At 32.9% G+C, this 14,965-nt stretch overlaps 1 protein-coding gene across 1 annotated transcript; it reads right to left on the bottom strand.

The window, feature by feature from the left end:
- Window positions 1-1,778: 1,778 nt before the first annotated feature.
- On the bottom strand, window positions 1,779-14,113 carry LOC110459273. The gene is made up of 8 exons (XM_021511454.1): window positions 13,765-14,113; window positions 13,031-13,530; window positions 9,850-9,929; window positions 8,694-8,797; window positions 8,307-8,379; window positions 7,801-7,880; window positions 7,300-7,372; window positions 1,779-2,859 (listed from the first exon to the last, which is right to left on the bottom strand). Exons 2-8 carry the CDS (start codon window positions 13,321-13,323, stop codon window positions 2,642-2,644), a joined length of 921 nt encoding a protein of 306 aa, XP_021367129.1. The 5' UTR covers window positions 13,324-13,530; window positions 13,765-14,113; the 3' UTR covers window positions 1,779-2,641.
- Between the last annotated feature and the right edge of the window lie 852 nt (window positions 14,114-14,965).

The raw sequence follows: 14,965 nt of genomic DNA, 5'->3' as shown, positions 1-14,965 counted from the left end.
TGTACAGTATATAGTATACAGGTTTGTACAATATATAGTATACAGGTTTGTACAATATATACTATACAGGTTTGTACAGTATATAGTATACAGGTTTGTACAATATATAGTATACAGGTTTGTACAATATATAGTATACAGGTTTGTACTATATATAATATACAGGTTTGTACAATATATAGTATACAGATTTGTACAATATATATATTTATACATAAAAAAGTATACAGTAATTTGAGGTTTAAGAATATATGACTATGAATGGGATTTTGTTTTTAAATATATCAAATACACTTTACAAAAACATCTGTTTACTCTGAATAGCACAACACACAAAACACAATGAATGCTGGATTCCCTTGATACATCCTACGATATTAATTCATTAATGATCAAAAGGCACAACAATTAATTAGCACGGCATTTTATAATTTGTGTATATTCTTTTACAAAAAAGGATTCACAATTAATTTTGTATTTTTTAAAAGTTTATGGCATTGGATAACGATTGGAAGATTTTACCATTTTGGCATTGCATACTTGCAGCTTTAAGTTTTGGTAAAAAGGAATTCTGTGCAAAAATTAACATGGTGAATGTATTTTGTATATCTCATACAGCTGATCTCACTACAAGGTAATATAATTCCGTTGTACAGAGATGTATAAATCCAAAGTATACATGTTTCTTCATGGTAAGATAAAGCATGGATTGGATTTCTGTATCTCCTGTAAAATAAGTTTATCTCTAGGTGACATATAACAAGTGACTTAAGTTACAACATTAAAATTATATAAAGTTTATTTTGGTTAGGGGGCAGTGCATAGCCTAACCTAGCACTTACCATGCACAACCAAACAAAAATTAATATTCATGATTTATTTGTGATTGTGCCATCTCGTTTTCAAAACAATAACCATAGCTTAAGAATAAGTTTGAATTAGTATAATCTATTGTATTATATCAGGATGCATATTTTATATCCTTTAATTGATTTTCATAAACTATTTCATTATTACCGGGTATATATAAATATAATACTTAAATCTGCCAATATGAATTTTTGTTTAGATGCAGTGGTGAGTATTTTATAATAAAACTACTTGCTTCACATAATTTACCGAGAGATTGTTATCGATTGATGTGAGAAGCATTCTATTTCAACATGCAAGTAGTACAAATGTAACAGTGTACTTGTTTTCGTAAGTGACTTGTAAATATATATAATAGATATGGTCATCACCAATAATGTAAAGCAACATTAAAAGTGAACCTTTTTAACTACCGGTAAGATTTTCAATGAATTTATAACAAGGCAGAGTAATGTAAGCAATAATACATAATCCCCCCAAATTATCAAAGGGCAATAACTCTGTATAAAGTGAAGCAGAAGACCTGATTTTAGTATGTAACACTTCCTAAGAGGTACTTACATGCACAACTTGGCAATTGAAAGAGTATATTCATGAGATCTACTCCTGACAAAGTGAGACACTGACAAGCGGACTAGCTAACTGATGGAAGGAGGGCAAATCTAGAGGTCCCTTCAATTGTGTCACTGACAGACGAATATAAGACATAGGACCAGTGTCATATATTTCAATAACAAATCTATGTACATGTGTTTATAGTTAAAGGGAGACTAGAAGATGCTATATACCATTCTGGTAAAAACATTACCATTTTATATCAATAGTTGTACATCATATATTTATCTTAATATATTGATATCCATTTATAATGTAAAAGAAATCTATGAAATTTTAAAAGCCATAATAATATATAATCTTTGTTTTGTAAATAATAATAAATATCTAGGAAATATTTGGTGATTGTAGAAAATATATCTTGAATATAAATACCTTTTGAATACAAATGTTAAAAGCAATAATAATTTCTATTTTTTTTTAATTTCTAGGAAATATTTGGTGATTGTAGAAAATATACCTTGAAATATATATACCTTTAAAGCAGTTTTTTCTTTTTAATTACTAGGAAGTATTGGGTGATTGTGGAATATATCTTGAAATTGAATGCATTGTCAATTCGGCAAAGAGCAGTAAGAAATGTATTGGACATTTAAAATGACTGTCAATTAGCTACAGTAATACTGATTTGCTACAATACTTCAATACATATACATAAAAACTGAGTTTTTAACAGTAAGTTATATCATATGGAGCAACCCTGCTTTAAGGTGTTTTGAAGATTCTAATCTAAATCAAAATTAAAAATAAACAACATACCAACGTACAAATAAGGCTCATAAGTCTGGTTAAAGGATCGTAAATTAACAAATATGCAGTATACATGCATGTATAGGTTTTCATCAATAATGGAAGTAAATGATTCTTTACTCATTCACCCCTGGAATTTCATAATGAGCTATTCCAAACTTTGGATTGGAAGAGTTCAAATGTTTCTTTAGGGGTGAATGAGTAAAAAAAATGACAGATTTCTTACAGACAACAAAATAAGGCAGTCCTTGTAAATTATCATGTTCAGTCGTGGTAAATTCAAATGTCAGTCCTAAATTTGTATAATACTAGCTTCTATAGGCACAATCTACCACACATGATGAGTCCCAGACACTTGGTCACTCATTGGTCATTCAAAATGTCACTCGGGGTCACTCAGGGTCACTCAAGGCACATGATGATGGGGAATGTTAGGGGGCCAATCAGGATGCATCAGGAACTCTCCACGACTTGCCTTGGGCACAAATCGAATGCGCGCCATGGCGTCAATGTCAATGTTGCGTCTCTGTTTCATGGACCCTGCAGCAGAGCCGACTCGTGAAGATAACTGGTGATCAGGGTTGGTGCGGATGGACTGAAGAACGCGATTTAAATCAGTGCTTTCTGGAAGAGATAAAATAGACTTCTAATCATGCTATAAAATATGAGTCAAGAAATGTTTCAATATATTTATGTGCTTTTACTTATTGTTGGCTGGACTGAACCTTGCACTGGTGTATTTATTAACTCATTCACCTCTGATGATACATTTGAACTCTTCCAATTCAAAGATTTGAATAGTTCATTATGAAATTTCAGGGGTGAATGAGGTTTAGTTGTCCAGGTTGTAAGAACTAAGCAGGCATGTGATATACATGAAATAACTGAATGAGCTTCTATATTAACAGTCAATAATCGACAATCAATATCAAGTCATGAATAAATATTACTCAAGTTGCCTTAGTGAGCTCATATGATGCCAGCCATGTTTGAATGAGGATGTGACTGTTATTGATATCTGATATTGACCAGTTAAAAATCCATTATACACAGTAGAATCAGCCTTGCACACAACACTGGCAAACCCCTGCATAAAGGATCCCAGTACCACTGCCAAAATGCATGCAACTATGGTTTTGATAAACCTGTTTAAAAGGAAAACCATACCTTACGGAACTTTTATAACAAAAAAATAATGGAAATGATAGAAACAAAAAAATACCAAACTGAGACATTTAAAAGTTTGAAGTATAAAAATGCAATAGGGCCAGGCCAGGATTTGGACCCTGGACCTCCGATCATTATGCTGTTGTTTTAACTTATTCACCCCTGACATTTCATAATGAACTTTTCCAACCTTCAAATCTGAAGAGTTCAAATGAGTCTTCAGGGGTGAATGAGTTAACCAACTGAGCTACCTGATCAATGATAGTACACTGACCCAGATCCAGTACACTTATATATAAACAAAAAATAACAGGGAGATTTAAATTACTAATATAATTTTGTACGAAAACTTTCAGTGGATTTCTCTAGTGTTTTGCAGGCTGTGGGACAAGGATCCTTATAATCATGCACAAAAACTCAATAGGTACAGGCTCATTGTAAAGAAAATATATTAAAAATATTTGATTCCCTTCCACATTTAGTAAAACCATGATCTCCCCAACATGTCATCATTTAACAATAAAAAGAACAACTGCACACACATGCACCTGCTGATCAGTGATATTAACCCAATAGAACATCTTTTTAATTGTTATGCATGCATTCTTATATATTAAAAATCACATTATGCATCAGTTCAAATAAATAAAATAATTAAACTCAAAGGAAATTTGATTTTCTCTAATGAAGATTATTTTCAAACCTAAATCTAAGGATGTAAGAAATCCTTCACAAAGGCAGGTCTTCAACAATCCTCTATATGGGTTATTAATGTTAACTCATTCACCCCTACATATTTCAACTGGACTTGCCCAGTCTTTGATTTGGTAAGGTTCAAATGTGACTTTAGGGGTGAATGGGTTAACTTGCATTGAACTATTATAGTGTTAGATAATGAAAATGGCTTGTAACTAATTATCAATGACTTAATTCAGATTGCTTCATTGAATTTTACATGAAATAAGCTCAAAAATGAATGAACAAGAATGTTACTACATGTACATGTATATCAGGCATGAGTAACATTAGCACTAAGTCAATCTCCAAAAGTTAAAAAAAAAATATGGAAATAATTCTGAATTGAAATTTAATTACCCAAAATGGGTACATTCAGCTTTAAAATAGTTCCAGAACTGGAAACCACTACACCATTATCTATGACTTTAATATTTGACCTTGACCAATGACCTTCAAAAGTTATTGGTTAACATCAATGTTTTTTTAAGAAAGACTCTGACCTTTTATCTTGACCACTGGTATTTTTTGTATATATGTCTGCACTACAATCTTATATATATATAATAAATGCTTCTAGTTAAAAGGATTTATAGTGAGGAGAACTGCTACACTGCCCAATATTTCCTTATTACCTTAGCTCTGTAGGGGCCGGTATAATATATATAATTATATGATCAGCTAAGATTTATATTGTTTTTTCTATATAATGCCTCCTCTTTTAAAGAAAAAAGCAAGACCAACTGAAATTCTAAAAACAGATTTTGTAATAATCAAAATCTCATGTATAATCCAAGTTTGATATATACAATATACCTAAGTCATTTGACCTTTTCACCCTATACATCTACGGTATTATATATAAATAAGATGATATTACTATCTTTTAGTTTAGCAAAGAAACTTAAACATTGTATAGACTTGAAACGATTTTACTGAAACCAACGACAGGGATACCCATTACAATATGATCTACAATTTCCGTACACAAGAAAATGTATACAATAAACTAATACAACGGTTTGATTAAACGAACACATGTTACAAAGACTTAATGTTTTCATTTTAAACACACAGATATTTGGGAAAAATCACATGCAGATACACACAGAAATTCATATAAGATTAATCATCATATTACTGTCTGTGATATGAGTTGTTTTGCATGTTTGCATGAAACTGTTAGCTGTGCATAGGCTGTACCCTCTGGATCAACCCATATCTGCCCGGCAAGTGACATATCTGTTTAACTTCCATTTCAACACATTTCAGAAAAAATCACACCTCAAACTGGCTGTGCACAAACTGCTTATCTATCTGTTGTTGCCATTCTATTCATTGTGTTTTATTTAAGGAAGAATGTGGTTAAAGTTAAGCCCATGAAATATACATTTTTCAGTGTTTATTTGTTATTGCTAATAATTTTATGTAATAGAGCAGTTTATGATAAAAAGGTTACCAATATGACCATTTCTATATCCTACTCCGTATCAGCCCTGTGGCCGGGCTGATATGGGAGTCTCAGGGTGATATGGGAGTCTCAGGGTGATATGGGAGTCTCAGGGTGATATGGGAGTCTCAGGGTGATACAGAGTTACCCCCTCTATATAACAACACTGTGAACATTTTGGTAAATGAGGACAAGGACATTGTACCAGATCAAAAACTTTTAACAGTACACACATATGTATACTTAACAACACATTTTTCACACACACACATACATAGTCAGATCAGGTGCATAAATGCAACTGTTCGGAGGTAAGAAATGCAAATGAGTTAGAAAGTTGTTGAGAGCATGGAAAATGATTATGATGGGACAACTTTGAACAATCTCGCTAAAACTATGGTGCTAAATATTTTGATTCATTTGAATAATTTCAACTGTATGGAAAGTTAAAATATATTTTTTTACACTAGGTCAATTGACTTCTACGGTCCCCATGTAGTTATTTGATCAAATTTGTATAAAATGGTGTTGAATCTGGACACACCGTGTATAACTTCATTGAACATTCACCCCTACAGTTGTAAACTGGACTTGCCCAGTCTTTGTTTTGGTAAGGTTCAAATGTGACTTTAGGGGTGAATGGGTTAAAGTATCGTGGATAGTAATTGGGATCAAATTTTAACAGGGTCGACATCTGATGAACAACGAACCATTTATAACACGTACCATACAAGTTATTTGAATGATCTTCATAAATGCATGCAATAAATATAAACTACTGAAAAGACTATATACAAATAACACGTACATCAGTCAATACAGTATTTCTAAATCAACAAAATGAGCACGCCAAATAGTTATGGTATCCCTGAACGCAGAATCAGAGGTACTTACAGGTACCCAGTCTGACTAGGGAAGGCGACCGGGCACTAAGGTATGATACAACCAAACTATTTTACATCATCCCTTATCATACATACTAAAAATAAACAACCTTTACTATGTTGAAAACTAAAGTTGTCACATGTACATCCAATAAGTCAATAGTATGATGGGGAAAAAAAGTATACAAGTTAAAATTGAAAGAACATACTTTTGTCGACATGCAAAACTACATATTTTACTTAGCCTGGTAAGTTTGGCAACAATGTCAAATAGTATCAACTTCAGTGTACATGATTTTGTTAAGTTCACCAGATCTACTTTCAAATTCAAGGTTCTCAGTTTTTAACTTGCCTCAAAATGTCACTGTCATTATATACATCCATAACCATACCTTTTGTCTTGTCCATTAATCAAATAAAACATTATGAAAAGTGATATGTTTAACTTAAACACTGCTACAGATCATTGTCTGAAACTCTTTTTATAAATTAGCACTGATCTTTAGAATTTGCTTTCACTTCTGGTATTTATATGAAGTTCAGAACTTCATCCATTTTGCAAAAATAATCATTAAGCTTAATATTTTTTAAATAAAGAAATATTTGCAAAGGTTCTGAGGAAACCCTCTTAATACATTCACAATTGTATTGGATAACCCACTATTTCATTTACCTATGTAGACACAAAATCAGCTTCCTTATGTATTTGGTGTCAACCAGTATATTACACAGTGTACTTGTCAATATACTGATGTGTGAGTAAATGTCATAGTAGAAACACAATGTACTAAGCTGATAACACGAAGGAGTAATTATACAGTGCCTTACCTTCAACGCCGGCCATTTTCATCCACCTGTGAAGGGAGGGCATGTCTGTTCTGGATCTCTCCAGCACTGGGGCCTGGACAAACAGAAAGTTACACTAAAACCTTTGGATAAGGACCACTTGCATTGTAAGACCATGCTTGAATAGTGAGTGTCTGACTATTAGCAATATGTCAGCAGCATGGGGTGTAGACCAAAAAGGAAGTTACAAGGAGATTAACCTCTGTAAAAGGACCACTTGCATTATAAGACCACGCTTGAATAGTAGGTGTCTGACTAGGAATTATAGGTCTGTAGCATGGGGGTGTAGACCAAATAAAAAGTTACAAGGAAATATTTTGATAAGGATAACTTATCATGTTTGACTATTGTGTGTCTGCAGCATGGGGGTGTATCACATGATAACATAAACTGGTATATATCCTGTCTTTCAACGGACATATAAAAACGATATGTAATTTATAGGAGTGTGTAAGTATGAGCTTGTACTCCATTACTACTTACAGGTGGTTGTAATTTCCTGTTTTGTTCTCTAAATGCCTTTGTTCGTTCATCTTGCATCATATTCATCAGCTGGAATTTATCTGCAGGAGCAATAAACAAATAGACGTAGCATCACAGATAATTAATAATCTTTAACTAATTGTCATTATGGAATTTTCCAACAAAATCAAGGCTCATTTGATATTGCAGTTTATCACTTCTTCTGATCTCTTTCTCAACTGGTCAGTTTCTATGTAGAAATATTATGCTATACATTATTATTGATCAAATTGTTCAAAGTCTTGTCAGCTTAATAGCAATTCAATACAAAAATTAAATGTTTCATATAAGATACTTTAAAAAATTATCGAAATTCAAAACTACAACTTTATGTAGAGGTGTTCAAAATATTTTCAATTGATATAAAAAAAATCACAAAAATTTCTGTAAATTTCAGAGAGTTTTCAAAATGTACACCTTGTAAAATTTGTGATAATGGAATCAGGCATAAATGTTCCTAATGTTACCTTTATCATCGGCAATTTTCAGCCAAGCGCTAGCGGCCTGTGCTTCGGTGGCAGGGAAAATATCCTTCATACCCTGATGAGAAAACAGAAAAAAAAGGATAATAAAATGGTACAGTAGGAATGGTATTATTCTTGCATGTGGACATTTTTGTGTTTTCAATCATTCTGAAATCTATATATTCTATAATCTATATAATCAATAAACGTATATCTATATATACATGTATATGGGTGGTTGGGTGGCGCAGTGAATAACGCATTCGCCTAACATCAAGGCGGTCTGGGTTCGATTCCCATATGGGACGTTAAATGGTTTGATTGAATATATAGCTGTGTATATCATAAAACCAGTGTGTTGTTCCGACACATAAACAATTTCCGACTTACATCATTAGCATATTGATTAATGGCTGCCGTGTGAGGACGAGGGATGTATTTTTCCCGGATTAGCTTTCTCCTAACGTATTCATTGTCCGGTACAACACCATCCACTGGGAAAAAAACATACATTAAAAGATTAGTGAAAATAGACACTTGAACTCCTTTTTTCAGCAAAATCCTTCATTATTTGAAGCTAATAAAAGATTAGTTGGTTAAAAAGTCTATTGCATAATGTTTGTTGAATTTCGATTTAATATTAGAAAACACATATTGATTTAAATGACCCTGGCTGAATTTACATATACACTTAAATATGCAAATTAAATAAAAATTGAATATTTCACAACTTCAGAAGTATTTTGCATAATAAACTTTACTTTGGGTTTATCCATAAGCATATCCTGCAATGAACCCAGGAATTGAGCCAACACTTCAATCATTGATTCAAAGCAGGGGATGGGCTTTGTACAGGACTAGTGCAATAGGAAATGGAATATGTTGGCATTTCTGCTGAATTGCAATGAATATGGGTGGGCTTATTACCAGACATGGGTCTATTGCAGGATAATGAAATAACATTAGTTAGCATTTCTAGATCTACTGACCTGCAATAAATATGGTGGGCTAATTACCAGACATGGGCTTATTAACGGATAAATACAGTACTGTGTGCCCACTGGAGATATATGCAAAATATGACTTTTACGTATACAATATATTATATCATACATTATGAATTTGATCCCGACATCCATAAAATAATAGTTTTCTTCAAAAGCTTTGAAGGACAATGGAGTTTCTCCTTTATTCTTTCATATTTACGCATTCTCGTATATATTTTTTTCCATCTTTAAAATTTTGTCTCCTTATAAAATCCTTTCCAAACTTAGCTTTATTCAGGAATCGATCTATGAGATGAGCTCTTAATACTTTTTACTTACTTTCTTGACCTAATTACTACACTTGTAAAATTACAATTATGCAAATGGTATATATGTGTGGATAAATGTATTACCAGGTATATATGTACAGTATCATAATACAGATGAAGAAGTATTAATTGTTCATTGATAAAAGCTGAACATTTTATCATGTAAACAATGTATCAATAATCCAAATTTTGTTTCATTATAATAGTTAAAACGAGAATTAAGCTTCCTACCTCTATAGACACCCTTTCCTAATGTAGCATCAGGGTTCTGCATGCCATCAATATAATGAAGTCTGTTTGTCAAAAACACTCTGAAAGTTAAAAAAATAAACATTGTATCAGCTGAAATCATATGGAGATTTTTATTAGAAGGTCAATGTTTTGAAGTTAAAAAATCTTCTATAAAATGTACCATTTTTCAAGGATTTTCTCTCCCCTCCCCCTTTTTTTTAGAAAATTATGCAGTGCTGATATGGTAAACTTTCCAAAGGAGGTTTCTGTCTAACTATTTATTCTTTTTATTTCATTTCAAATACAGGCATTTGTAAGCACCCTTGATACTAGTTGTAGAACCTGCACATGGAAAAGCTTATAGACCTCAACATTGACCATCCTCGATACTCCCGGGGTTACGTTCACTCTAACTCTGTTGGAGTTCCACATGGTGGGGTACACTGAGCCTTTAATTTTCCTGTGACTTTTTCCAGGGCTGCAGAGTGTGAAAGTGGGTGTTACCCCTGGAGTATTGAGGATGAGCTTTCACTCAATGATATGTGCTGATAGCTTATTACTCAATTAGAAATATATATGTGAGACAGAATGCATATAGTTTGACCATGCATTAAACAAAATCACATATATATATATTTTACGAGTAGGAGATGCTTGTGATATTTTTCAACAGTAATGAAATTTATGAAACTCGTTACAAATTTTTCATTTTAGCTAGCCAGAGGCTCGCTATATTGATTTTTTTTTAGATTCGCTTCATAAATCTCATATGAAATGGAAACTCATGTTATAAGATCCTATATATTCCACTCTATAAAGGCAGGTGGCAAGGACTGAGGAAAAATTCAGACCCAAGGTAACTTAAGAATCTTAAGAACACTTGTTACAATGCATGTTCATCCCAACACAGCAGCAGAACCTTGAGTTAAGTATAGTCTAAGTCACTGCCAATTGTGCTGTGCATCCACTTATAATTTTTCAAAAAATCCATTTTTCTCTTCACTCAACCACATATTGCCACATTATGTTCAATGCCAATTGTCAATGTTTTCTTTTCTTAAAATTTCTTTGGCAGATAATACATGCAGCTCTGTTGTGTTTGAATTTAATTCAGAGTACAGTATATTAATATAATGTCATGTCTTTTATAGAAAATGATAAAAGCGGAGTCGGCTTTAAAATAGACCATGCCTTGGAAAGGTAGCCTAACAATAGAAGCAATATCTGCAGACGAAGTAGGAATTTAAATGTTTTCTTTATGTCTTTCATTTGAATCAATTTCATTATCTGAAAACCTTCATTGTGTGGCTTTAAATTTAAATTGATGGATTCTTTGATACAAATTTTAACATGTAATGTAGGCCTTTTAAAATATATACACTTCTTAAATGTTGTGACCTCGAAATGACTCTAAGTTAAAAGTGTTCTTATATGTGTGTTCCAGCTTCATGTTCAAAAGCTGTAACTTTTAAATCAAGTGCTGCATAAGCATGAGATATGATTATAATGTAATTAAACTGATAAAGGATAATATATATGGCAGTGACAAAATTCACCAATAAAATATTGTCTAAAATCAATAACTATCTAAGTTATTTGTAACCAAGATAGAATAAAACAAAAACTTATTTTTTTACCACCTTTGTTAAAGCGAAAACAATTAACAAGACAAAAAATATTTCCCTTCAGCACACAATCAAACTTGAAATATTATGCCACATTTGTAAATTTTCATGACATGGAAATGACACATATATATAAAAAAATATCTATTGCTAATTATTTTTATTATTTTATTGTTACATCTATCCAGACGAAAAAAACATAAAATAAAAACATCCTGAGTGACTATATTAGGGAAATAAGAAAGATGCATGTCTTCCAATAAATGATCTTCTATGTTTGCAAATTAGAAATAAGAAAGAGAGAGAAAACTCAAGGAGATCTATATCAAACAAAATATTGACAGAAATATAAGATTTCTGCTGCGAAAACCACTACTCTTGATTCCAAGACATATAGACAAAAGTCACTGACCCTTAACTGTCATCTTTAAAAGGGGTCTAAGCCTCACATAAAATGATTAAGACAATGTGTCAATGATAATTACAGAAATTCGCTGTCAGGCACCACATATACAAATGCAAGCATACTGTCTTATAGCAGGGACAGTATATTATACGTCCCTGCTTATAGTCACCTTTTTTTTTGCATTTTTGACAAAATTATAAATATTTGTTTTTTTAATGTTGAAGAGGAGTTTATCAGCAAAATACTTTTAAGCAAAGATTAATATTGAAAATGTCTAAGTTTGCAGCAAAAAATATTATATGTTGATTTTGTTTGTACACATTGGTCATACCAAAACCTTCATTTTTGTCTAGAAATAATTTACAATGCAGTAAACAATTATGTAAGACTTTTATGCAGTAACATGTCATAAGTCTTTCATGTTACATTATTTTCTCATTGGAATCACTATGTTAATTTACTATTTTTCAATAAATTCCTGATTTAGTTTTTTTCCCCTATGGATAAAGTTTTGCACACAGCTTGTGATTTATTCAGAATACTAATACATCATTTTTTTCTGTGTTACTGAGATATCAACTGTTGCTCCCTGCATAAAAGATACTTTTGGCATCATTCCAATAGACATCAACCATGTTAAATTTTGCAGTTGATGTTTTCTGGGAAAATTGACTTATTAATTTTAAAATTCTACGAAAAAGACAATTATCTAAACATGAGATTTGCAGGATAAATTTTCTAGTTATTCATTGCATCTCATCAACATAGGACAACAAATTCGGAAAAAAATTATCGACAAAAAGTAAGTAACATTAGTTCCAAATATACACTTGTAAACAGTAATTTATGTTGCAAAACTTTCACTGTCTTGGTGGCAATCAATAACTCAACCTAACATTCTGTGACTTTATAATTCTTAAATGAATTCAAGTAAATGACACATACACAAAACATCATTTCGGATTTAATAATTTCATAAAGTAAATATCATTCCTAATAAAACTAGCAAATCTACATGTTGTACTACAGTGGCAGGGGAACATAGATCTTGATGTGTTTGTAATTTAGGTGCATTGCTTAACAGTGACAGGCTACTACTATTAAATTGATGGATGTAATACAGTATGCTTTCTGGTGAAAGAAGACTTACAGAGGCGGATGAGGCTTGTTTTTTCTTGTTGGTGACGTTGGTCTGGATTTCGTCTGCTCGTCCAGTCGTCTCCCTTCATAATGACAGTTGTATGATGTGGCATGTGTAGGCTTGGCAGACCACACTTGTCGAGCATTTTCTCGTATATATCCCAGTTCGCTGGCGTCTGGCTTTGGGACATTTAATACAGCGTATTCCCTTAGTTTAGTCTTATCCATAGGGTAAGCTGTTTTGGCTCTTTTCAAGTTTGTCACAGGTTGACCAAAACCTGGCAAGATATGTCCCGTAGCCATAATTAATTACGGATAATTTAAATAGTATCATGTATTATGAACACTGATGCATGCACGTGTTTTTCATTTGCACTAAATACACAGGTAACGTCAATGATCTTATCTTCTGTTTATGTGCACTAAGCAACGATTTAGGAACCGGAAGTTCGGGGAACCTGCTACTTCCTGTATCAGAACGAGGCCGTGTAAACTCCCGGTGGCAGAGTTCTGAAAACATCGAAGAGAAAAGAAACAATAAATCACTGCGAGTTTCTTAAAAGACGTTGAAGTGAAGGAAAAAATGCATTAAAATGTCAAACAAACCATTTAAGTAGACGTTGATGGTGATTAACCGTGTTACACCTCTGATCAGTTAAGGTTGGTGATACTAATACCAGCCCGAAGAACCTAGGATATCCCGGAAGAGTCCTTTGCCTCAATGAGTAGTTAAAGTGCACTCACCCTTTAAAAGTCGTTTTGAGTTCCATTCCTCGGTCGGATATGGAAAGGCCAAATTGTATGTGGGTTAGTGTCCGGTACTGACTCAGATAGATGTACACTAGACAACTTTCTGTCAAAAGGTCTAGGTTTGGTGTCGGGCCAGAGGAAACTCAGGCTAGGTACGGACTTGTTCAACCACATCGAATTTGTCTGGGTTCTTCGGCTTCCTCCCATATTATGAATCACTTGAGCTTACATCCGTTCCGATGGGAGTGATGAGTACGAGTGTTGAATTGCTTAAGAATTTTTGTTAATTAAGTAAAGTTTAATGTTTCTGTGTTGTACCGGCCTATCATAGTGTCTACCGGGTTGTAATTAGTATTTCTTCGGTGGAAGTAGGTCGAAGCTAGACCTAATTTGTCGTAAATTTAAAATCGAGCAAAATACTGATATGTAATTCTATTGATTCTTCAATGTGTACGAATAATAGCAAAATACAACCGGAGATTAATGCTATACGGTATGTGACATAGGTGTCATAAGATTATTCTTTGCGACATTAACCGTAGTAAATACATTTTACGCAACACAAGAAAATATAAGAAACGAAAAGTAAAATGTAAAAGAGCGACAAGGACGTTAATTATTGCTCAGTTTGAAATATAAATTGAGCGTTCAATGATCTGCATTCAAGTCGAACGTGCATTCTAAAGACTCGCACGTGTGTATTTCTTCTGATATAAGGTTTTTCATTAGAGTTCGCATTACAAGTAAAATATCTGATCCGCTTAGCTGGAGTCCGTATAGGTTCTAGTTCTACCCAGGATCACATTGAAATATTGGAGCAATATGGGCGATTTTCCAATCTTGCGGAACAGTGTCAGATTGTAGGGGAAAAGGGGCAATTTTACTGGCCAATTCCTTCAAAACTCTCGGACTCAGGTCGTCTGGGCCTGGTGCTTTGGAACTATCAAGATTTTTTAGTAGTTTTTGAATACCATTTGGGGTAAAGATAGGGGTGTTCATGGTTGGGTATATCTGATCTGGTTTCATATAATTTAAAAAGGTGAAATTTGAAAAGAGAACAACTTCAATGTAGAATTCTATACCGGAAATCAGTTTCTATGCATATCTATTGGAGTCCGTAGGTGAAATTTGATAACTGAACAACTTCAAAAGGCTAACTTTCGGAAGTAAGTTTCTATGCAAAGTTTAGGGGATG

The sequence above is a fragment of the Mizuhopecten yessoensis genome, unplaced genomic scaffold (genome assembly GCF_002113885.1).
Source record: "Mizuhopecten yessoensis strain PY_sf001 unplaced genomic scaffold, ASM211388v2 scaffold9987, whole genome shotgun sequence".
NCBI lineage: Eukaryota > Metazoa > Mollusca > Bivalvia > Pectinida > Pectinidae > Mizuhopecten > Mizuhopecten yessoensis.
Note: the sequence above shows the minus strand (reverse complement) of the source record. Positions and strands in the feature narration are given on the sequence as shown.

Bases quoted from the DNA above. Each gene is read 5' to 3' on its own strand.
- LOC110459273 (XM_021511454.1), bottom strand. From the start codon at position 13,323: ATGGCTACGGGACATATCTTGCCAGGTTTTGGTCAACCTGTGACAAAC. The intron at 9,930-13,030 runs GTAAGTCTTCTT...TTTAACTTTCAG, and splicing joins AACAAGCCTCATCCGCCTCT to AGTGTTTTTGACAAACAGAC. The intron at 8,380-8,693 runs GTAAGTCGGAAA...TTTTCTCATCAG, and splicing joins TTAATCAATATGCTAATGAT to GGTATGAAGGATATTTTCCC.